Source organism: Vulpes vulpes, chromosome 10 (assembly GCF_048418805.1).
Source record: "Vulpes vulpes isolate BD-2025 chromosome 10, VulVul3, whole genome shotgun sequence".
Lineage (NCBI taxonomy): Eukaryota > Metazoa > Chordata > Mammalia > Carnivora > Canidae > Vulpes > Vulpes vulpes.
Window position 1 is genome coordinate 15,447,655 of NC_132789.1, and position 24,675 is coordinate 15,472,329.

A 24,675-nucleotide genomic window follows, 5' to 3' on the forward strand; every position below is an offset into this window, starting at 1 on the left:
AGAGACAGGCAATAAAACAAGCAATGTTACCCCACTGAGTAACAGTGCTGTGGCACACAGAAGCAACTCATTTTTGAAAGAGTGAACGAATGAAAGGTCAAATGAATGAATGAACTATGGAGTGTTGTGCCATCCCGATCTGGGGGATTAGAGAAAGCATTCTGGAGGAGGTGGTATATAATATGGAGGATGTATAAATTTAGCCGATATGAAATGGACTAATGGGGAAGAGTATTCTAAGCAGAGGAAATGGCATGTGCAAATGGCCTGGGGTTGGGAGAGCAAGACATCGCAAAACCAAGAAAATTCTAACCGATTGGCTTAGGTTGTAGGGGCCACTGTGGGGGTATGTGGAAGAGATGAGGTCTGTGATCTGAGTTGGGTTGTAAAGGATATTGTCACCCATGCTGAAGAATTTATATTCATCAAAAGAAATGAGACTTTTAAACAAGCCGGAGATGTTGGTATTTTCAGGCACTAGGGTTAACCCAATGAGAACATTTCAGAGGACCTTTATCTCTGTTTTCTCTGTATAAAGCATCTTGCTTTAGTTATAATTACACATGTTACACGTGGATAATGGTCATGGTCAGGTGGAGACATGCTGAAAGTGTATAAGTGAGCTCAGGGTATAGGGATGAGAAGGTGAACAGGGCAAAGTTCCCTTCTGTTTCCATCAGCCTGGAGGGGCCTCACACTCAGGAACTCCTTGCCCATGGGGACCCATGATGCACCAGGACAAATGCTTTGAAAATTGGCAGTCAGGGCTGGGAACAAGTATCCGGGAAGAGGAAGGCCAGTCTGGATGCCCCCAGGTAGCAAGTCAGTTATCATGGATAGAAAATGGAGGCCATTATACTCACAGGCCCCTGGTTCCCTCCAAAAATGGCTTGCCTGATTCACTTGTGATATTCTGACCACCAAACATTCACCATTTCCGAGGCAAAGATTATCTGTACCCATCCTTGGACCAAGGCCCAGTCCAAGAGCCCATCAGACCCCATGACGCTTTCTCATTCCTGACAGAGGTGGTAGAAATAACACGTGTTGCCTTTGAACTCCCTGAGGTGGGGAAGATCAGCTTCCATACTGCAAATAGGAAGATAAATGGAGGCACTGAATGGGAACAGGGCCTTTTGCGGTCCCTTGTCTCAGACCAAAGCTCCCCAGATCACCAAGCACATTAAGTGGCCGCTGTGCTGGGTAGAACTAGGTAGAGCTGGACCATCACTTTGTCTGCGTGCAAAGCCTATGGGAGAATCCACAAAGGAAGTGCCACCTCCCCAGCCCAAAAGCTGACATCCTGAGCTGCCAGTTTGCTGTTACCCTCGTAGTTCTGGTGTTTCTGTCTCACCCTCATGACCAGCTGCTGAGAAGGCAGAAATGGTTCTCTAAGAAAGCCCAAAAGTCCCACTCCTTTAGGCACAAGGCACAAGGAATAAGGGGTATGAAGGAAGCAGGCTCTTGATGGTCAGGCCTCACTAATATTCATGGGGCCCAGCGCAAGAGTAGAGAAGGAGGCCCACATACTAGATATCTGAATGTTTATAAGTCAAGCCAGCAAACATAAACACAATATGTTCTCCTATCTTGGCAAACATACCTTTAAAATGATCCGGGAAGTCCAGGTTGATTTTAGAATCTCAGTCCCCTCAGAGCGGCTGGCAATAGCATGGCAGTGTGTTGTGGGGGACCCTGCCTCAAGGCCCTGGTCCCTCCCTTTCTCCTCCTACCGCTCCCACCAACCTACACCATGGGCCTCCCACACATGCACGTGGACACCTCAGCCTGAACATTAAAGCTCTGTCCAAATGGCCACCCTTGGACCTAAGAGTGTGCAAACCTGAAGCAAGGTGTGTCCCCAGGAGAAGAGATCCATAGATGAGCCTGCAGAGTCCCTGGCAGGGGCTCAGAGGCCATTTAAACAGAGAATTCTGGGGTCTCAGCTACCCATAAGGTAGTCTCAGGGGAAGTGGTTTCCAGGTAGTACCCTCCCAGCTCCACAGATTTCTTGCCTCATAAGGATGGTAATTGCTGGAGGAGGCCCAGGGCAGGAGTCCCGCTTGCCCATGGCTAAATAAGCATAGTACTGTTGGCAGGGGCCAGACCAGACCCCCTGTGTCATCACAGCTGTGACACTGGTCTGAATATCTAAAGAAAACCATCCACTGCTTTCCCAAGGGCTGGTTCCACCCCCTTTCCTCCTCCATCTGTCCCAGATTAGATCCAAACAGGACTCTGGGACCCCCCCCAATTCCCATTCACCCCAAAGCCAAATGTCCAAGTGCCCCCCCATCCCAAAGCCCTTTGTCACAAGCACACACCCTCTGGATCTTGACACATAGAAGGAGGCAAATCCTAGCACCCCCCCCCCCCACACACACACACACACTGCATCTTCAGCAAGGGTTTCTTGATCCAACTTGGGCACCAAGGGACGAACAAGGTTACCGTTGATGGCTTGAGGTCCCCTTGCTGAGAAAACCAAATTGAAGTGATGCCTCAACCTCTTAGGAACACTGCAAAAAACCAAAACTCAAAGCTCAGAGCCAAGTGTGAGGGTGTGCAGAAAGGTGTGTGTTTTTTCTTGTCAATTTCGACTCTAATGATGGACTGACGTTGCCCGCTCTTCCCTTTCTCTTACACCTTACCTACGTACTAAAGGAGGAGCTCTTGCTTGGTAAGTGGATAAAATCCGCAAAGACATGAGAGAATTTATTAGAAGCCACTCGAGAGCCTTAGCTACCTTCTCCAGGGGGAAAAGGACACACACAGATATCTGTAGAGAGCTTTTGTTTTCGTTTGTTTTCAGTCAGACTATTTGACTTCCATTTTTTTTGTCCCCCTTTCTTTTCCCCTTTAGTTGAAAAAGACCAAAATGTCATTTTGTGACCTTGACTTTATATTAAAAAAAAAAAAAAAACTCTCTTTATTTCATTTCTTTTCCCCATGCGATATTTGTGTAGGGTTCTATGCAGGGAACTTTTTATTTAAAAAAAAAAAAAGTCAAATTCGTTTGAGGATTTGGTTGAAGTTTAAGATTTTGGCTTTATCTCTCTCTTTTGTTTTTAAGTTAAAAGATACATGTTTTTCATGCCCATGGTCCCATTTCTTTTCCCCCTTCCCCTTCCTTTATTTTTATTATTGTTTTAGGTTAAGGGTGTTACACACACACCCCTTTCGATTGAGTTGTCACTTTTGTTTGAGTTAATTCATTAGAAATTAAATTTTGTATAATTTCCTTTTTCTTTGGTTTAATCTGGATCGCATGCTTTTTCTCTGCATGATACCTAAATCTTCCAGTTATTCTAGCAGGGGGTAAAAAAAAAAAATCTCCTTTCTGTGGAATTCTTTCAGGAATTTGTGCTTTTGTTTTTTTTTTGGCGTCTCTCTTTCCTCTTCTCTCTCTTTCCTTTCGTTACAGTGCATCATGACGGTAAACATTTCTTGGTTATTTAGACACAGCACACAGGCCCAGTGATCAGCAGTGTCCAACGGGTGTTTTTGCTTTCAGATCACTGGGTCGGGGTCTGCAGCTGACCTCTTTACCAAAACAGCCAGCCCGCTCACCACCTCCCGAGGACGCTCCCAGGAGTATGACTCAGGCAATGACACCTCTTCACCACCCTCCACGCAAATCAGCTCAGCCAGGTCGCGGGGTCAAGAGAAGGGGAGCCCCAGTGGGGGCCTAAACAAAAGCCGGGAGCTCAACTGTGGCAACACATCGGATTCAGGGAACTCCTTCACCACCTCCTCACCCCAGAACAAGGGGGCCACTTTGGAGAATCTCTCCCCTACCAGCAGGGGCAGAGAGTCAAGGTCAGTGTCACTGAGGTGGAGAACGGGTGGGGGGAGGGGCGATATGCCTTATCTCCACTATCTCAGTCTTTCACCCTAGCCCTATACCCACCTACTTCCCACCCCTAACCCAGGAGCCTTTGATTTGCGAGAGAGAAAAGACTCAAACTGGCAAAAAATTTGGGGGGGGGGGGGGGGGGCATGAGGTGGGGACAAGGACATCAGCTTCAGGTACACCTTGATCCAGAGACTCAAAAATACATCTTTGAGAATCTGTCTTTCCCATTACATCTCTGTTCCTTCTCTGCTTCCTTCTCTATTGGGTTCATTCTCAAGCAGATCCTCCTAAAGCATGGGCACATGTGCCAAGCAGCATTCACATATGCCAACCATTCTATCGGTTTAGCCAGCCAGTGGAAGGAGAACACTCCTTTCCCCAAAATTTAGCAAAATACCAGGGAAGATTCTCATTGTTTCGCCCATGTTGGGTCATTTGCCCACCCTTGGACCAATCACTCTGGCCCAGGAGATGCTGTGCTCTTGGCAAGAATTTGTCACATGCCACCATCAGAGTTCATGAGAAGTCTTCCCACATACACAAAATGTAGGGGATGTCTGGTTCTCTGAAGGAAAAGTCAGGATACTGATATCAGGAAGGATGGAGGCTGGGCAGGCAAAAAGTTTTACCAGTAATCTCAGGAGAAAGCCTAACATTAAATTCATTTAAAGTCCCTGCTATTTAAAAACATTCAAATGCACTGAAAACTTGTGTCAATACAGAAACCTGTTCCTGGATGTTTATAGCAGCTTTATTCATACTTGCCCAAACCTGGTATCAACTAAGACATCCATCAGTAGGTGAATAAGCCGTAGTACATCCACACAATGGAATATTACTCAGCACTAAAGAGAAATGAGCTATCAAGCCATGAAAAGACATGGAGGAAATTTAAATGAGTGGAAGAAACCAATCTGAAGGCTACATATGGTATGATTCCAACTCTATGATATTCTGGAAAAGGCAAAACTATGGAGACAGTAAGCAGATCAGTGGGTAGAGAGAGGTAGAGAGGGCAGGTGGTAGGGAGGGATGAACAGGTGCAGTACGGATTCTGTACAACACTGCAATGGTGAATACATATTCTACATTTGTCAAAACCCATTAAGTTCACAAGAGGAAATGCTAATGGAAACTGTGGACTTTGGGGTGGTGGGGTGTCAGCGGAGGTTCACTGTAACAAATGTATCGCTCTTGTGTGGGATGTTGATAGTAGGATGGGTTGTAGATGCACAGAGTACAGAGAGTTCCCATAGACCTGCAGCCTGTGTGTGAGCGTGTGTGTGCACATGCGCGCACACACCCGTGTATAGTGTGTGTCTCTTAGTGCACTTGCTAGATGCAGTTTTCCTGCAGAGAACCCTTCCGTGCAGTTGCTTATGAGCCAGTTATAATTCTACTTCATTACCCCTTACCCTCTCATTCAAGAAATCACAGCAAAATGCTAATCACTGAGGATAATGTCACAATAATAGCTAGTAAAAATCGCTGATCATTTACTCTAGATCATTCATGCAGTTACTTATCCCTCTCCTGGTTATCAGGTACCTCTGATAAGCCAACCACTCAGCTTGGTGCTGGAGAAATAAAAATAGCATGATCCTTTTTCTCTGGAGCATATAATTAATGAGGTAGATGCAAGAGGAGTGGAAAAGATTTGCTGGTACATCCTGCAAGGCTAACAGTGGGGTCTTCTTTCTTCTGGAGGTGGGAGCCTGCTTTTGTTCGGGGTGGCCAAGATGTCAGGATGATAGCCAAAGCCTTAGCAGTGAAGCAGTTAAAGGCTGCTTTAAGGACAGAGCGCCCTTTCTTCCCAACACGTAGCCCACTTCAGTTCTGGACAAACAGCTTGGCTTCCACATGTAGCCTCTGGTTTGCCTGCCCTAGGACATCCCTGGCCTCAGTTCACATCCAAGCTTGCCTAGGAGCTGGAGCTGGGTCAAACATCAGTGTCTCCAAGAACAGACAGTGAAATTCCCGGATGAGAGAGGGAGGATGAGTGTCTACCTTTATACTCCAGAGCAGAAAAGAAAAAAAAAGAACCAGAATAGCAATAGTAATAACAACTGATAATAACAATGACTGCTAATATGTGTCGGGCCCTGATTATATGTGAGGGTCCACACTGAGTGCTTGCCATGGATAATCTTCCTTAACTCCTCATAGAACTTTTATGGGATAAGTATTAGCATTGACCTCTTTTAGCTAGGGGAAACTGAGACTCAGAGTAGTTAAGAAACTCAGTTAATAGGGGACAGCACTGGGACTCAAACACAGATCTGTCATAGCACTGAAGCTAAAGTCTGAGTGGCATCTAGCTGTTACCTGCTTCTTTTAATCTACACGGACAGCCAAGTTAAATAATTTAAACTCAGCCTTTCATTTTGAAATACAAATGATCTCTAAATTCATGATTATTTATGTCATGTCAGCAATGAGCAGAGGGCTGAATGGAAGAGACATTATCAGCTTTAAATCCAGGGAACCTTGGAGAGTGAAGGTTGGGGACTGATGAGGTGACAGGAACAGGGGCTTTGAAGCTGGACAGATCAGGGCTTGAGCCTCTGGGTAGACTCGAGGAAGTAACTAACCCTTCTGAGTCTTCTCTTTAAATTGGAGAGGCTAGGACCAATTTCCTGAGGTGGTTGGGAGGGCATCTACGACAATATGTTTACTTCACAACTATTTATTCATGACCTCGGACAGATGTGAGATGCTGGGATACAGTATCTAGAATCGAGTCTTCTTCCCCAAGGAGTTCAATGGCCAAGGGGGAGGTAAAGAAAAATGTAAAACCAAGTGAGTTCTTCCAGGGACAGGGAATGCATAGAGGCTAGGGGCTGTGGTAACATATGGAAAGCCACCCGACTAGATGCAGGGAGATGTCAAGGAAAGCCTCCCAGAAAAGGTGTGGTCAAACTAAAGTCTGAACCATGAATAGTTATTGTCAGGTGAGGAGGGGAAGGAAGAGGGTTCCAGGCAGTGGGAATGTTCTAAAGCCTGGAGACAGGGAAAGAACAGGCATATTCCAGGACAAACAAGTAGTCTATCATGGCTGGAGTCAAGAGAGGAAAGTGCCAAGAGGTGAGACTGGAGGGGTAAGCAGGGCCAGATAATGATGAGCCTGGAAACCATATTAACATGATTGGAGCTTGACTCTTGGCTCAAACCAAATGAACAGGTCCTTACTGAGAACCCAACGGGAGCTTCACATGGCTCTAAGCAGGGTGGGAATACAGAGGACAGGACCCTGTCATTGGGTGATTTTGAACAACCCTTCACTCTTTTTGGTCCCAATTCCCCCATCTGCAAAATGGGCTACATCAAAGCTTCCCAAACTTGAACCTCCTGTATGGCCCCTTGTTGATTTTAATCACATCCTGATACTACTGATATTCTTATTTTAATAAACTCACTTTTTTATATAAGGAAACTTACATTACTACCTTACATAGAAAATTTGTAGCACTTGTCCTAAATAGAAAGCATTTGCAAAATACATGATTTATATATGAAAATACATAAAGACAGTGTATTTAATTCTAGTTAGCAACAGTTGCCTTCCCAAGGCTCTGAGCACCATGTCTGGGTGACTGCCAGTATTACAGAGATAGTGGAAAACCCACTACTACCCAACCCATTCTCATTAATGTAACCAGGATTAAAAAAGACTCCAAAGGAAATGTCTATGTGATTTGGTGTTATTTACCATTATGCCCACTGACCTAAAATACTCTGAAGTGCCCTTGTGGAATGTGTTCCCCTCTGTTCCTATTCCTCTAACATCTGTGCTCTGGAAAGTCTTTCCAGAGGCAGTAAGATGGGAATAGGTGGAAAGGGGTTTCTGAGAGTACCACAGCCTAGGCAAAGGTAGGCAGAGGAGTATCAGCAGATGCCTCCAGATGGGCAGGCAAGCCAGTGCTGACAGGAGTTCTCCCCACATCTGCAGAGGATTTCAGTCGCCATGTCTGGAATGCACAGAGGTGAAGAAGTCTGGTTTGGTCCCATCCACAGCCCGGAGCTCCCCTATGAGAGGTTGCTCCCGCAGCCCTTCTTATGCCAGCACCCGCTCTTCCAGCCACTCCTCCCGATCCCCAAACCCCAGAGTCTCCCCCAGGTACACCCGAAGCCGATCCACCTCCTCTGGAAAAAGGTGAGTGCAGTTTTGGCCTCTGATCTGCAGAGCTTTCCTCCCTAGGGAGCTAGTTATGGTAACTGGAGATGTCCTTTGGCCCTGGTGGGGGGCAGGGGGGGTCAGACAGATGAGTTTGAGTGCCCACTGTACCCATTCCTAGCTGGTGGCTCAGATAACCTCTCTGAGCCTCAGTTTCCTTATCTGCAAAATGAAAACATTCACCTCTCTGTGTCTTTGTTTCCCCATCTGTGGAGTGAGATTGATAATAGTACCTCGCCCTACAATGTGTTGAGGATTCAATGAGATAATGCACACAAAAGCATTAATTTCAATGAAATACCTAACAGCCTAACAGTCATAGCTAACCTTTCCTGTGTGCTGCCTATGTGAGGTATGTAAGTGATTTACTCTAATTTACTCATTGAATTCACGACTGTATAGGGAAAGTATGATTATTTATCCCCATTCTATAGATGAGAAAACAGAGGCTCAGAGAAGTGAGATCACCTGTCCAAAGTCACATAACTAGTAAGTGGCCTTAGATGGTAAGAACTCAGTAAGAAGAAGTTACCAATATTATTATTAGTCGCCCAAAAGGGAGGGAATCTCATTCTCAGGAAAGGGCCAGATTCCTGGGCCTGGCGTCCAGAAAGTCAAAGTCGCCCTGCCCTCCGGGGACCAGCCGCATGCAACCCTACACCTGCGGGACGACCCCGGCACGACCCCGGCGAAGCCCAGCAGGCCCCTGGGGACTGTTTACCGTCTCCCGCAGGTCCTACTCGCGCTCTTCCAGCTACTCCTCCAAGTCCGGCAAGAGGAGCCCGCGGAGCAGAAGCTCGCGATCGCGCCGCAGCCCCAGCTACTCGCGGTACAGCCCCGGCAGGTACAGCCCCGCCCCAAGCACGGGCTCCGCCTTCGCGGCCCCCTCCCCCCGGCCTCTGCGGAGCGTCACCCAAGCCCCGCCCCAGCCCCCCCGTCCTCCAGCCTTGAGGGAGGTAGGGATGGGGAGACGACCCAGCATCCTTGTAGTTTCTTTGGTCTCGGCTGGAGTGGGGACGTGTAACATATCCTTGGGTTCTAATGGACCCCCGGAATGTACATCCAGCCACACCCCAGAATTCGCATCCCGGGCCCTCAGCCTCTTCACGCACCCTTCATCCCCGTTATTCAGAGCGCAGTTGTTCCGCATGCACCAGGGCCCTCTGGACCGCCACATCCTAACCCCCGCAGCACCTAGGCCCCTGTAGCGCCCACCCTCGAAGGCCGACACCCGCGCCCACGCCTGGTCTCCCCACAACACTGAACCAGAGCCCTGTCCTATTCCCTCCCGCGTTCCTGGGGCCCCGGGAGGAACCCAGCACCTGCTGCAATGAGGTGCGGGGCACAGGGAAGAGGAAGTGAGTGCCCCTGGCTCATGCGGAAAAGCCAGCCCCAGCTCCCCAGTGACCCCCGCACCCCTTCAGGGAGCGGGACCCCAAGTACAATGAGAAGGACTCGCAGCAGCGGGAGCGCGAGCGAGCACGTCGGAGACGGCGGTCCTACTCGCCCATGCGCAAGCGCCGGAGAGACTCCCCGAGCCACCTGGAGGCGCGGAGGATAACCAGGTGAGGCCAGGAGGGCCGGGGTGCCCACCTTCACCCTCACTCCCACCCCTCCCACCCGTCGGGGCCTCGGGATCTCCCCTGCACCCCGTGGAGCTGGATTTCAGGATTGTGGGAGCTCAGGCAATTTGCGAGGCCTGACAGGAGAGGGCGGGGCCTCGGGGCGGGGCTAGGATGGGTGCCCCGGGACAGGGGTGGGGACAGCCTGAGGAATCAGGTGTGCCGGAGGGGGTGTGGCCGGGGTCTGCGGAGGGGGCTGCGAGGTCGCATCCCGGCGAAGGGGGCAAAGCAGCGGATCTTTTCCTGGGGGTGGAGCCGGCCAGCAAAGAGGATCACGGTCAGACCACATGCCAGGCTTTAATAGGCCCTGATCATACCTGGCACCAAGTGTGGAGAGGGCAAGAAGGATCTTTAGGTGCCAAAGGAATTTAGAGGGAGCCCCTGTGGGCCAGGGGTAGAGCACTGGATCTGGAGAACTCTCTTCACCTCCCAGATTCTCAGTTCTCATCCATGAATATTTCCTTCAGGAGTGTGTATCATGAAGATGAAAAAAAGGGGGGGGGGGCAAAGAGATGGGAACACACTTTGTAAACTGAAATGCAAAACACTAGAACCCTCACTGTGTCATTGTTACAGATTGAAAGGTCAGATTAGGTGGATCAGGTTGCCTCTAACAGTTAAGGTCTTAGATAAGAAAAGCCCTACAAAAAACCCCTGAGGTCTGAATGGACACATAGTTTTAGGCCTTGAAAGCAGAAGAATGGCTGAGTGCTGTCCTGAAATTGGCTCCTGACAATCAGTTCCTCCTGGCCCTCCAAGGGTCAGCCATTCCATCCAGAGACTCACAGGAGTGGAGCTGCGATGTCCTGGCTGCCCTGGGCCTCCTCCCTAGAGATGACCTTGAGGAGGGAAAAGCACTTGTGACTCCAAACAATAAGAATGGGGGCAATGACATCACCTTCTCGGATATCCCATAGAACAGCACAGCACACATGAAGGGAGTCCTACTCCCACAGCATGGACTACAGGTGCCATGGGGTGGACTTAGAAGAAGGCTGAGATAAACTGGCATTTCTAAAAGGCTCTCGTTTCCTTAGTCAACTTCAGATAGTCCATCCTGATGAGCCATTCAGTGTTTCCCAAACTTTAGGCACCCAGCGGCATCTGAGCACTTTGCACTTACCTGTTTAGTAAGCTACTGTTGTTGATATGTTCTTTCTTAGAGGTCCATACATTTAATTCAAATGTAACAGATATGTTCAGATATGTTCTGATTTTAAACAGATATGTTCTTTAAACAGATATGTTTTAACAGATATGTTCTTTAAGCAGATATGTTCTTTCTTAGAGGTCCATACATTTAATTCAAAAGGAATGCACCACAGTATACCATAGCAAATGGAAGATCAGCCTCTCTTACCATAAATAGAAGGTTCCAGTAAAAGTAAAAAGATAAACAAAACGTGCAATTAAAGCCTAGATGTAGATTCGGTTGCCAGCTGGAGACTCCCAGCCTCAGGCTTGCTTGGCTCAAAAGTGAGAGCTGTCACTTCTCGAGACACCAGCACTAGATGGTCTCAGGACAGCAGGAGGAGCGCGCAAAGGGGTGTTTCCCCCAAGAGCCTGGGACGGAGGAAGGAGTCCGCTTTCCCTGGGGACGGCGGGCGCGCTCGGGGGGAGGCTGGGCGGTCTGGTCCTCCAGCGCGCTCCCTCTGGTCTCCGCAGTGCCCGGAAACGCCCCATCCCCTACTACCGGCCCAGCCCCTCATCATCCAGCAGCCTCAGCAGCACCTCCTCCTGGTACAGCAGCAGCAGCAGCCGCTCTGCCAGCCGCAGCTACACCCGGAGCCGCAGCCGGAGCCGCAGCCGCAGCCGCAGCCGCAGCCGGAGCCACAGCCGCAGCCGCAGCCGCAGCCGCAGCCGCAGCCGGAGCAGGACCCGCGCTAGCAGCAGCTCCGGCTCCCGCAGCCCCAGCCTGGGCTCCCGGAGCCGGAGCCGGAGCTACAGCTCGGCAGACAGCTACTCCAGCACGAGGCGCTAAACAGGGGCCCTCCTTGAGCCAGCTGCCTGCAGGGGGCCCCTTTCACTCTGCCAGCCTCCCCCACCCCTCCCTGCCCACCCTGCCTTCTCCTGGGTGACAGACATTGAGGGCTCCTGGACCCTGTCTTTCCTGCTCTCCTGGGGAGGGGGAGGAGGAGGAGGGTACCGGGGGCCTTCAGCCTCTATGTCAAGCTGCTAGGAGCCTCCACCAGCACCACCCTGGGGCTCAGTTCAGACCTGGGCATATGGAGAGAACCACCCTCTGTTGGCACAAAAAAACCACAGGGTTTTGTAAGAAGCAATGGGTCCGTGACTCAAACGTTTGAGCCTGGCCGGGAAAACAAAGTTCCGCCAACCTACTGCTCACAGGGTGCACAAGGAAGGCTAGCAGTGCTTCATCCCCCTGCCCTCATCCTCACCTGTCTCACCACCACCACGCGAGTGTGTGGACCCTCGTAGGATGGGAGCAGAGGAGAGGAAACCAGGTGCAGTCAGGCCCAGGGGCCCAGTCAGGCCTTCCACCTCCCCAACCAGGCTGGAACAAAGGCCAGAAGGCTAAGTGGGGAGAGAAGGGGACCTAACCTGAGTAGGGAGCACGGATATTTCGATTGGTACAAAGTGTCAGGAGCTAGGAAATGGGTTCTCTGGTTGTGAGTACAGACATGAAAGGGCAGGGGGTCATTCTGCTGCCCCCCCCCATTATCTTGGTGGGGTCAGGAAAAGCAGTCCAGTAGGTTCTAGCAGTGGAAAGGCCACCTCATGGCTTAGACAGCCCCTTGGCTGTTCACAGGGCCTCTGAACCTCACTGAGAAAGGACACAGTGGACAGTCAGGACAGCTTGGTCCACAGCCCCAGATCCTAAATTTGCCTCAGCCCCCACTAGCTGGCACTGACTTAATTCCACGAGACCATCTGCTGAACATTCCCCAGTGCCATGGCCCGCTGCCAGTCCCCAGCGCCGGCCAGTCTGGCCCTACCCTCGGGTTGGTGCCTGCCTGTCCCTTCCCCCACTTCCCAGACTGCCACACCCTGGAGCCCACCCCATGCAGCCGAGCATCTACTCACCCACCCTCGGCCTCAGCCACCCCCTTTGCCTCTCAGGAATTTTGCCAGGATGGGGCACAGCAGCTCAGGTTTGGGGGGAAAGACCCAAATCCCGAGAGTATGAGGGGACAGGGCCTTGGATCTTCCATAGCTTGGGATTCTGCTGGCTTCTGAGGCTTCCTGTGAGCTCAAGCCCACCCTTCATTTCTGCCCTCACCCTGTCTTCCCCCTGCCCAGGGCTGGGCAGCTTGGGTAAGCTGATCTCCAACACGCAAATACCACCAGTTGCTTCATCTACAGCAGGCACTGCAAACAGGGGTGTGAGGGGGAAGATCCTTAAAATAAACTCTTGGGCATCCCCCTCACCAGCTGACTGGCTTTCCAGAGCCTTGTGGGTGAGTTTCAAGTTTGCAGTGGCAACTGCGGCAGGACAGGGCCTGGAGGGAGACAGTGAGGGGGCACGGTTTCCGGCTCTGGATACTGGGGCCAGCAATGGGGAGCCAAACACTCTTTATCCTTCACACCCCAGGGAAAATATTTGGAAAAAAAATCCTTTTTTCTTGAAAAAGGTGACCGTCTCCCCCAGCCCCCAATCCTTCCCATTACATCAACCCATGGGACCAGAAACTGTCCCCCAACCACCCACAAGAGCGAGGTGCCCCAGACAGCACTGGACAAGCTGGCCTTCCCATGATGCCCTCTGGCTCAGCCCTGGGCCCCACCCACCCAGACTGATGGATGCCAATGCTGTCACCACAGAAGGCCGGATGGCAGGTGCCTGGGACAGGGGCAGGTGCCCTGGGAGGGCATGTACAGCAACTGTAAATAACCCTCTTCCCTGCCCAGGAACCCAGACTGGGATCCAGTCTCCCATCATGGAGACCAAGGCTCTCCGAGCCACGGAACCTCTTTAGCAGGACAGCAGTGAGAGAGGCCCCAGAGCCTCCCATCAGACTGCCTTCAGACAACTCTAGGGGACCATTTTGCCTGGGGCTCCTAGCAAACCTATTATTTATTTTATTTATTTATGTTTATTTATTTATTTATGTGATGTCTGTCTGTCTCTCTCTCTCTCTCTCGGTTGCCATTAGCAGTATTCAACTATTTATTTATTTATATGGAAAGGTGTGTGTGTGTGTGTATGTGTGTGTATGTGTGTGTGTGTGTGTTGGGGGGGGGCTTCTATTTTTGTGCATCTTTTTTCCCTCGCATCTTTGTGGATGAAATCTGAGAGGTGGGACGTGAGTAGGGATGTTGGCTTTGTCCCTTCAGGTGACACCCACAAGCTCTAAGTCCAAACATCCTGGAGTTGGCCTGAGGGGGTGGGGGAGTGTTTCAGGCCCAAGGTTCCTTATGTCGGTGAGCTTCAGGCTTGTGCCCCAGCTCCCTGCCCACCAGCTGCCTCACTGAGGTATCAGAAGGATGAACAACAGCCACGAGGCTTGTGAGCTAAGGCCCTGAAATGATATGGTGGAGTCACAGCTCACGTGGGGATTGAGTCTAAAGTTAGCATAACCTAACTAAGGCACAACTTGCAGAGTCAGGAATTGTGGGGTGAGCACTTTAGGGAGACACCTGCTGGGAGACAGCTATACTGTCCTTTGGCTCACCAAGGAGGCGTTGTTCAGTGTTTACTGAAGTAGCTGTCTTGAGCTTGGGGGGCCACAGTGGTTGAAGTGACATCTGGCTTAGCGCTGGGATCAAACTTGGAGTTGACATGGAGAGAATATGGCAAGAATGGAGCTGACTGAGGGGAGAGGAGATGCACCTGCGGTCTCACCCTTACTCCAGGGCGGCAGGTGGTGGGCAGGATCACTCGCTAGCTTTTCTGAGCATGCCTGGTGGGTTTTGTGTAAATTACAAATACTTCCACCTCCACTGAAGCTAATTTCTCCCCATCCCCTGAGGTTTTTCCAGGCTGCTCTCTTCCTTCTGCCCATGGACACACACCGCTTCTGGGAGCAGTGTCCACCCTCCTAAGAGAGATACACAGACCCAAAGCTAAAGCCTTTTACTGTGATCTCTTGCTTTCCATCAGAGGAGAGCACAATGCTATTTCCAGAATTAGGGACGGGCGGGGCGGGGGCAGGGAGACAAGATGAAAGGAGCAGCCAAAGGTCCCCCCAAGAAGGTCATCTCGGATCCCACGGAGCCAGGATCTAGAGGCCTTTACCAGTCCTGCCTCTCTAACTGGCATTGTCTACTTGCTGCTTCCCAGAGAGGGCCCTACTCTTTCCAAAGTCACCATTCAACTGCCTTGAAATTGCTGGCTCCTGTGGTCCAGCTTTGAGTTTAGTGAGACTTTTGCAATATCCCTGGTTGTTTCCCTGGCAATGTGACTACCCAGCTCTAACTCCCAGCCAGGGGAAAGTTTGCAAGAGGCTGCTTAAATGCCTCCTGGTGTGGGGGTGGGGATCTCTGTCCCCCCACCCCCTGCCAAATAGCCTTCTCTAATTTCCCTTCCATTTCCTTTCTTATGCATCCAAATATAAATGCTTGTTGGGGCGCTGGTAACCTTGTTGTGGCCCAATTCCTGGCATCACTGTTCCTCTGCCTACTTCGCCCACATTACCTTCTGTTTCCAGGGAGTGAGACAAATCACCTGCAACCCGCACGTGGCATGTGCTTATTTTACGAGCCAGCATTGGGGGATGTGGCTTGAGGCCCAGTAAACATGCAGCCCAAGACCTGCTGCCTGCCTAGATGAATGACCCTGGACAGATTGCTCCCCTTTTCCGGGCCAAAGATTACAATCCCTTTGAGAAGTGGGGGAGTTTCTGAGATAGAATCCAGAATGTTGACCTGAGGCCTAGGAAATTGCCTAAAGACAGAATGAGTTCACCAGGATTGAAAAAGAAAAAGAACCTAAATATTTTTCGGAGGTTCTCAGTCATTAGAGAAAAACTTGAAAACAATTATGTGAACTCCCTTCGGTTAAATTAAGAAACGCTAACTCCCTCAAAACCCTACCTCATCCAGGAACATTCTAGTTCCTCGAGGTTCCACTGCATTCCTAGCTCTGTTTCTTCCCTTCCTTGAAGGAAAGGCAATCTTTCAGAAGCAAAACACAATTAAGATGTTTGCGAGACACAAGGGTCTCTGTCTCAGAGAGTCCCTATCATGCATTAGCTCAGAAGCATCCTTTTTGCCAAAGGCTTTGCTTGAAGACGGCTGACATTTGGGTGTTCCCGAAGGTTCTCAAGCACTTTTTTTTTTAAGTCCCACTCCCATCATTTCTTCCATTGTATTCTTTTCCAAAAATATTCAAAATAATCTCACAAGCATGTGTCTTGCCTTGCTTTGCTCTCCAGCTAAATAGAAGAGTGTGATTAAAAAACAAACCAGAATTCCTCAAAACGCTCCCTCCTCCATTAGCCAGCTGCATCCAGCTAAGGAGCTTATGCTGGATCCAGTATCATCCCGCAATGCTTTATTGCAGCCTCTTCCTCCTCACTTCTGCACCAATGAGCGAGTGATACGAATAGACTTGGCATCTCCCCTCTGTCTGTGGCTGTTGTTTTGGTTGTTTTTTTTTTTTAATCTATTGAGGAGTTTTTGGGGGGATGATTGTTTTGCATTGTAAATATCATGATGGGGGCCCCTCATCAGAACCTGGCTTATTTAATAATTTATTCCCTATTTATTGAGTGATATCGGGAGAGGAGAGGGACCACCTCTTCCCCTGAATTGCTATTGGAAATCGGTCCATCTCTCAGCTCTGGGTGCGGCTGTCTGCAGCAGGGGCATTTTCACCCAGGTAATGAGTGCTAGAATCACCCAGCAAATTGGAATTGGCAGAAACGGAGTCTTCGGTCATACAAATTAAGCTCAAATGGAACTAAAACACTGGTTATCTCCGGGAAAAACCTCATTTTGATGGAAATTAATCGAGGAATAAAATGCCTGTGCACGAACCAACTTCTATTAAAAAGTCACAACTCTTTGAAAAAAAGAGAGAGAGAGAGAGAGAGAGAGACCAAATTGTAATTCCTTTTCTCTGGCCAAGAAAAGATATGCCTCATCTAACAAGTTGAGCCAAAGAGACTGGAACAACATTCTTTTGTGATTCTCTGGCCTGTGTGTGTCTGTCTGGATGAAAGGGAGGTGGGTGTCAGGCCTCAGTGTTATCATCTGTAAAATGGGATTTGGCCTAAGCATTCTTGGCACGGTGGAGGGTGGGGTTTCCAACTCCGATGCTGTGAGCTCCGAACTGTCAGATATACAGTCTCTTGTGTCTTCTGCCAACTGTAGGTTGAAGGATGTCTCCCAAAGAAGGGACATAAAAACCCAGGCCATGGACCTCAGTTGCAAGGTGAGGTTGTAGTAGCTGAGTCCTGCAGTCAAAAATGGGAGGCCTCCGGGTGCTGCCACCTGATATAACTCTTGTAGCCCAGGTCAAAGAAGTCCCCTCTATTACCCTGACCTTCTCTCCAAGCCCAGCCGTCCAGAGTGATCAAAGGAGAGACCAAGAAGACTTCATTGTTCTCTGGAGTTCACCGCTGTTTATTGTGTCAGGGCTGTATTTTGTACAGTTGTTTGAACAAGCTAGTGACATAGGTCATGGTGCCATTTTGCAGATGAGAAAACTGAGGCCTGGGAAGGGGGAACTGGTATGCCTGAACTCCCTTGAGCTCAGACCCACCTGGCTCCATGCCCCCCTCGCTTGGTAGCTCTTTCATGCCAGGTCTCTGTTGTGAGGACTTTGGGCAGGTTCTTTTCTCTCCCAATTCTTGGCTGCTCCCTCAAGCAGTCATAGGCCAAGGACCTCACAGAATCCACCATATCAGCCCAGCAGACTTGGTGCACCCCAAGGCCATTTCTCCACACCAGGGGCTGGAATTCCCATCTGGAAAACCCCAAGCTAGGGGACCCACCACCAGCCCAGCTCAGCCTGAGCAGCCAGCCTCTGCCTGGAACATCCACATCGGAGGGGGAGAAGCTCCTGTGTCCTCCAGCATCCTGGGACCCTGTCCTCTACCCTGTGACACAGCGGCCGTGGCTTGTTTGATTTCTGGTGTCCACAGCTAAGCATAACCTTCCCGGGGTTTCCGATTTTTCAGCCTGTACAAAACATGTCTCTGTTCTAATAAAAGGTTCCATGGTATGGTGTTCTCATCCGTGGCCCAGGATCCTCTGTCTATGTGGGGTGCCCAGAAGCAGGGAAGGAAGAGGGGTGGCAGGGAGACCGGGACAGAGAACACCTGGGCAGTACCTGCTGTGTGCACACGTGGTCCCATTGCTCATCTCATTTCTTCAATCTTCAGAGCAAACCTGTAGACACTTTGGTTTTGCATAGACATTCTTAGCATCCACGGAGTGCCATGGGAAACCTTTCCTTGAGCATTTTATGTGCATTATCTCAGTCTTTACCACAACCCTGCGAGGTAGGCATTAGAATCTCCTTCCTATGTAGAAGGAAACTGAAGCCCTGAAAAGCAAAACTCACTTGCCCAAGGCCATGTAGCCAATGATAGGATCCAGACAGGCTAACTCCAGCCCTCAGACTCTGCATTGCTCTGCTCCACAACACTTTGGTTGCTGCAGAGAGTAATCAGTTCTCTTTGGTAGAATGGTTTCTCTCCCAGGCCTTAATAGGCAGGAGGAAGTTCAGTGTGTAGAGCACAGACTTGGGAGTCCAAAGATCTGGATTCTGAGATAGGCCCTGCCATTACTAGCTGTGTGGCACTGAGCAAGGATGACACCCCATTGGGACTTGGCTTGCTCATCCTTAAAATGGAAACAGCAACAGCTCCCTCCCTGGGCTGCTGTGGGAACCAAATGGAATGGTGGCTCTAAAAATGCATGATGCATGGGAAGCCCTCAGTGAATGTTAGGGAGCATGACTACTATTCCCTAAACCGAGACAGAGCTAAGGAAGCAGGGCTCATGGAGACAGCCATAAGTAGCCACCTGGGAACAGCGGGGTTCCTGCAAGGCCCTGTGGAGGCCTCCGGAAATGCCCTCAGTGCCCAACTTCAGAATTTCCTGCTGTAGGAAACAGGGGTAGAAAACCCCCACGGGGGCAGGCAGGTGAGGGAAGCGGGCAGGGTTAGGACTGTGGGGATCGGGAATTCCAGTACACCACTGCCAGGTGTGTGCTAGCTCAGCTCAGTGTTGCCAGATTTCCCCATTTCTCAAGAGAGTGAATTTTCAGATAAAATTTCCTGTTTTTTAAAATGTGTGTCCTTCCTTTTTTCAAACACCATGCAAGTCAAAAAAATTTATACAAACACATGCATGGATAATATATGTCATCCCAGGGGCCAGACAACAATCCCCCTTGCATCCCCAGAGCTACAGCCCTTTCCTTGTCTGCAGCACAGCCCTGTCTATGCCTCACAAGGTTATCAGCTAGGAGAGAAAGAGCAAACAAGATAGCTTACCACTGTCACCTCCCCTTGTATCTCGCCCCTTTGGAGATCTCTCTTAAAATTGTCATTTCAATGAGACAAACTCCCTGGAGTAGAGCCACTGCTATCTACTGGGACTGGGACTGCTGAGGCCCAGCAGCCACAGCCACCGCCACCACCACCACACGCTGATTTATTTCTTACCAAACAGGCCCAGCAACCAGTGTCCCCTTATGAGGCTTCGTCAATGCATAATATTAGTAGTAATAATAATAGTTACCTTTTGTAGATCAATGATCATGTACCAAGCCCTTTTCATGCATTAACTTACTTCCTTTTCATGACAACCCCATTCAACAGAGGAGGAAGTTGAGGGCCACAGAGGGAGTACCACATAGCTAGAGGGTATTTGAATCTCGGTCTGTGGGCTCCAGGTCCATTTCTGCTCTATCTCTTTACCTCTGAAGGTGAGAGCCCCATAACTCAGAGCTAGCCCTTTGTAAGGATCCCCAATGACTTTTTCTGGAAAATGTGGTTGCCAGGCGATTGTCCCTGTGATGCCAGCCATCCCTCAGTGACTCATAGAAGAGGCATCTGCCTTTCTACCTCCTGCTCTGGCTCCCAGTTACAGGAATTGGGTGTTCTTCTGGCTCTTGGTCTAAAGAAGCACCCCACCCCCTCCCAGCCTCCTCTGTCCTGGCCACAGGAGAGGGAGAGCTGCTTTGGGAGATGGCTGTCTTTCAGGCCAGATTAGCAGCTGCCCAGAGATGGAGCCGAGGCAGCATGCAGCCAGCCCCTTTACTTCTGCAATCCCAGGCACACACACCCTCTCCTCAGGGTGAAGGCAGTCAGAGAAGCAGGGGAGTCAGAGGACATCTGAAACTTCCCAAGAGGCAGGAGCCAAGACTCCTGCCCCTAGTTCACCTTGTGACCTAAACAAATTAAGCCCCTCTGGGTCCTAGTTATTTTACCTGTTAAAAGAAGTTGGGTCAGGCCAGTGGTTCTGAATGCTGGCTACATATTAGAATGAACTGTGCACTTTACAAAGCCACACACACTTGAGTCCCACCCAGCCCCAATAATAAGGATGGCTGAGGGTCGGTCTTGGGTAGTGATGTGGTTTTTTTTTTAATATTTTATTTATTTATTAGTGAGAGACACACAGAGGGAGGCAGAGACACAAGCAGGCTCCACGCAGGAAGCCCAATGTGGGACTCGCTCCCGGGTCTCCAGGATCACACCCTGGGCTGAAGGCGACACCAAACCACTGAGCCACCCAGGCTGCCCAGTAGTGGTGTTTTTAAAAGCATCTTAGGTCATTCACATATGAAGCCAGGATTGGGAACCACTGAATTACATGAATTATACATATTGTGTGCTGCTCAGGTGTGATAACATAGGTGTGCAGCTAGCTGCCACAATGGTAATGACAGCACCAGCAACAACACTCAACACTCACATAAGACCCACTATGTGCTGGACACGATTCCAAGCCCTTGATGTATATTAACATAAATTACATTATTTCATCCTTGCAACATTCTTATGAGGCAGGTACTATTTCTATGCTGATTTTACAAATGCAGAAACTGAGCCACAGACTGGTTGCCCCACCTACATAGCTAGTAAGTGGCACAACTGGACACCAGGATGTGGCTAAGTCCAAAGGGACACCTAAGGCAGCCTAGGAGGTTCAAGGAAAACATCACAGAAAAACTGACATCTTGGCTGATGCAAGGGAAGTGAGCAGAGTGGATCAGGCCAGGAGAAGGAGCTCAGGAAAGAGGAGGGAGGACTGGGGATCCCGGGCAGGGGCGATTGCATGTGTACAGGACCAGAGCAATGACTTCCACCTGCCAAAAGTAGGCTCTTGGTCCCCTGCCTGCCCTGTGCATTCCTTCCATAGTGCTATTACTGTCTGTAACTGGTTTATTTGTTTACTTGTTTATAGCCCATCTCCAAGAGGAGAGAAGCCTTTGTCTGCCTCATTCATCCCCCATCCCTGTGTGCCCACAGGGAGTGCCATGCCCAGCACTGGTGGCTGTAAAGCGATTAAATCTGCCCGGAGTTGCCAGATCTTCTTCCTTCCAAGTCCCATGCATTTTTGAACTGGTTAATCTCTACTTTGGGTAGACGGTGGGGAGTATGGCTAGGAAAACTGTGGCAAAGCAGTGGCATGTCCCACACAGGGACCCTAAGGATGTCTCATGCACACATTCTACCAATGAGGGGCTGTGTCCTTCCCTGGGCATGAGAGAAGGCAGCATGGGGATGAGGCAGACAGATGTGAGCACCCACTATTCATCCAGCACTGTGCCTGGCTCAGGGGTATAGTCCCTAGGATTAGAAACTGCTGTGGTCTTTAAAAGTCAGTGGCTGATAGCAAGGACTTGGGAATCAGAAGACCTGAGTTCGAGCCTGACCGATACTTCCTAGCTATGCACCTATGTGTAAGTGGCTTGATCTCTCTGAGCTTCAGGTTCCCCAGCTTTCCAATGGGAATACTAAAAGGATCAATCTGAGATTGGGTGCCATGAAGATGTGATACGTGTAAAGCACTTGGCCCAGCACCTGACTTAGTATCATTGTTACTGATATCAAAAAAAAGTGGGGGTAGGTTCATTTGCCTAGATAAGCTCTTGTCAGGTTTCTGGGAGGGTTCCAGGTCACCTTGGCCAAGATCCAACATTCTCTCTTCTCACCTTTCATCACCTAGAATACCAAATTCTCAAGAGAGGCCTCCCTCCACTCAGAGGAATCTAGAGTCTCCCAAGACCTTGGCGATTTCCCCAGGTCCATCTCCACCCTGGTATTTCATCAACATTTTCAACCACAGTAGTTCTAACGTCAATCTGCTAGAATGACATGGGGCCCTGTTCAGGCATTTCTACCCACAGCCACAGCATCTCCACTGCCTCTGAATGCTGACTCCAAAGCAACCTACAGCTATGGCCAACCCATGATGAGATGACTCATGGCAGTTTTTCTTTCTGTCTTTTTTTTTTTTTTCCCATTGCCAGTGAAACTATCAAATGCTTTCTCAAGGTGTAACACTGTGTGCCTTTGACAATCTACTCTCAAATCTAAATCTAAAACAAACAATACCAACCACATCATGTTGCCAAATCAACAAGGGTTGGAACAGGTGTACACACACACACACACACAGTTTGGTTTTCTTCCCTCAGTCTCCCTCACCTTGAACCCTATTTCTAGATCAAGAATCCATGGCCCCCTATGCTTGGGCTTCAGAGAGTCTGTGGATCCTTTGAAATCCCAGGCAAACATTTTTGTGTACGAAAATACCAGCATGTTGGTGCAGAGAAGTACATACTCCCCACTAGTTTTCCAAAGGAACCCAACTTGAAGCCTTTAGGATACTTTACTCTTTCACAATGCTGCAGAGTTTCTAGTTGCCTCCCAACAGCCACTGCCCTTTCATCCTAGTCATAATTTTAACTAGGTTCATTGCCACCCAGAGTAAAGAATGTTATTTTCCAGCATTCCTTGCAGCTAGGTGTGGCCATGTGACTAACTTTGGCCAATGAAATATAGGGAGCATTTTCCACAGTAGCTTCCAGACATTTCTATAAAAGTGATTTGTCCTGTGCATTTCCCCTTCTTCTTCATCTCTTTTTTCTTCCTGCTGGATGGAATGCAGGCATGATGGCTGGCACTCAAGTGGCTCCCTGGTCCATGAGGTGGCTTTGGAAATTGAGCCCAAACAAACAGAGCAAGAAGATGGAAAAGCCTCAGTCTCTGAGGGCTTTTCAAAGCAGGAGTACCATGCCAGCGATGAGACAGAGTGTCTCTGGACTTTAATATTAAGAAGAAATAATGTTCCCTTTTCTCTCAGTTACTGTTATTTAGACTGTCTATTGCTCACAACTAAAATTACCCTAATTCATATTCAGGGTGAAAGTAAGACAGTCCCCAGGATATACCTTGTTTATAGCTTTTCTGGTCTATCTCTATGCAGCCTCCTCAGCAACTGCAACCTTCCTCCTCTCCCAGCACAAACCATGAAAACCTTCTCAGGCCAAACCCTCCTAAGAGCTGTCACTCCCAGACCCAAACAAAAACAAAAACAAAACTTTCCAAAGCAGTTGCCTGGCGTCATGGTCACCAACTGGTCAAACCAGCTCCTACTCTGATCTCAGAGGTATCTGGAGAAGAGGGGGGTGGGGCTCAAGATTACAGACTCTCCAGCTCTCCCTCCCTCCAAAGATCTCAGAACCACCCCTCTGCATGAGTGCCTCCAATGGCCCTCTACCTAAATGTCCCAAGCTGAGAGGAATAGATACCACTTTCAGGCTGGCACGTTGGGCAGAGAAGCAGATAGACTAGTTTATTAGAATGACAATAACAGGGGTCCCTGGGTGGCGCAGCGGTTTAGCCCCTGTCTTTGGCCCAGGGCACGATCCTGGAGACCTGGGATCGAATCCCACATCGGGCTCCCAGTGCATGGAGCCTGCTTCTCTCTCTGCCTCTCTCTCTCTCTGTGTGACTATCATAAATAAAATAAAAATTTTTTAAAATTTATAAAAAAAAAAAAAAAAGAATGACAATAACATTGAAGAATTTCCTTTGAAACAATACAACAACCACAAAAGGACAGATTTTGGAAGCCTAGCTGTCAGAATCATCTGTGTTATGATGGAGCCATGGACAAATCCCGAATTTCAGAATCTTAAGAGAATAAGGGTTCATTTTTCACCCATTCCCCCTGGGAGCCAGTGGTGACATTCTATTCATCAGTGATGTTGTGCAGAAGGAAGAAAAATCACCTAAGGGTCCTCTCTTTGTGGAGCTGAGGTCTCCCCTGGGCTACTCACATGCTATGAACTGACAGTGACAGAACTTATTCCCTGTATACAACTCACTGGCCACAACTAGTTATGTGGCTCTGACCAACCACAATGGCAACAGGAAGTACGTTGCTTCCTATCTTGTGCCTTGAATTTTACTAAATCCCAACTATGTGCTAGTTATTTGTCCTAGATGCTGATGACACAGCCTTAAACAATCAGACCAAAGTCCCCACCCTCAGCCCCCAAGGAGCTTACGTTCTAATGGAAGAGACGGGTAACAAAAAATAATGGAGACAAAAAGTATAAATGTCAGTTAGTAACTGGAGGTATGAAGAAAAATCAGCTAATGTAAGAGAAGCTGATTGTAGGGATGCCTGGGTGGCTCTGTGGTTGATGAGCATCTGCCTTTGGATCAGGGTGTGATCCCGGAGCCCGGGGATCAAGTCCTACATTGGGCTCCCTGCATGGAGCCTGCCTCTCCCTCTGCCTATGTTTCTGCCTCTCTCTCTCTCTCTCTCTCTGGGTCTCTCATGAATAAATAAATAAAATCCTTAAAAAAAGAGAGAGAGAGAAGCTGATTGTCGATCAAATGTTGGAGAAAGTTCCTCTGAGTAGGTGAAATTTAAGTAGAGACACAAATGAAGTAAGAGACCAGTCTCAGAGAGATCTGAGGGAACAGTGTCATAGGCATTGGGAACAGCAGGAGGGAAGTCCTCAGGCAGAAATATGTGTGACTTTTCTGTCCAAAGGATAGAAAGGAGGCCACAAGACTCAAGTAAGGGGTGATGATAGCAGGGAATCAGATCAGAAAGGCAGCTGAGAGCCTTAATTTTCTTCA

The 24,675-nt window shown here is 49.3% G+C and overlaps 1 protein-coding gene across 1 annotated transcript in view; it reads left to right on the plus strand.

The window, feature by feature from the left end:
* Nucleotides 1-17,791, plus strand: part of SRRM4 (serine/arginine repetitive matrix 4) — a 152,735-nt gene extending 134,944 nt beyond the window's left edge. Inside the window, exons 9-13 of the mRNA XM_026015911.2 lie at nucleotides 3,515-3,819; nucleotides 7,806-8,009; nucleotides 8,764-8,874; nucleotides 9,455-9,595; nucleotides 11,318-17,791. Coding sequence (XP_025871696.2) covers nucleotides 3,515-3,819; nucleotides 7,806-8,009; nucleotides 8,764-8,874; nucleotides 9,455-9,595; nucleotides 11,318-11,633 — 1,077 coding nt within the window. The 3' untranslated portion in view covers nucleotides 11,634-17,791. The remainder of the gene's footprint in view (nucleotides 1-3,514; nucleotides 3,820-7,805; nucleotides 8,010-8,763; nucleotides 8,875-9,454; nucleotides 9,596-11,317) is intronic.
* Nucleotides 17,792-24,675: the final 6,884 nt, after the last annotated feature.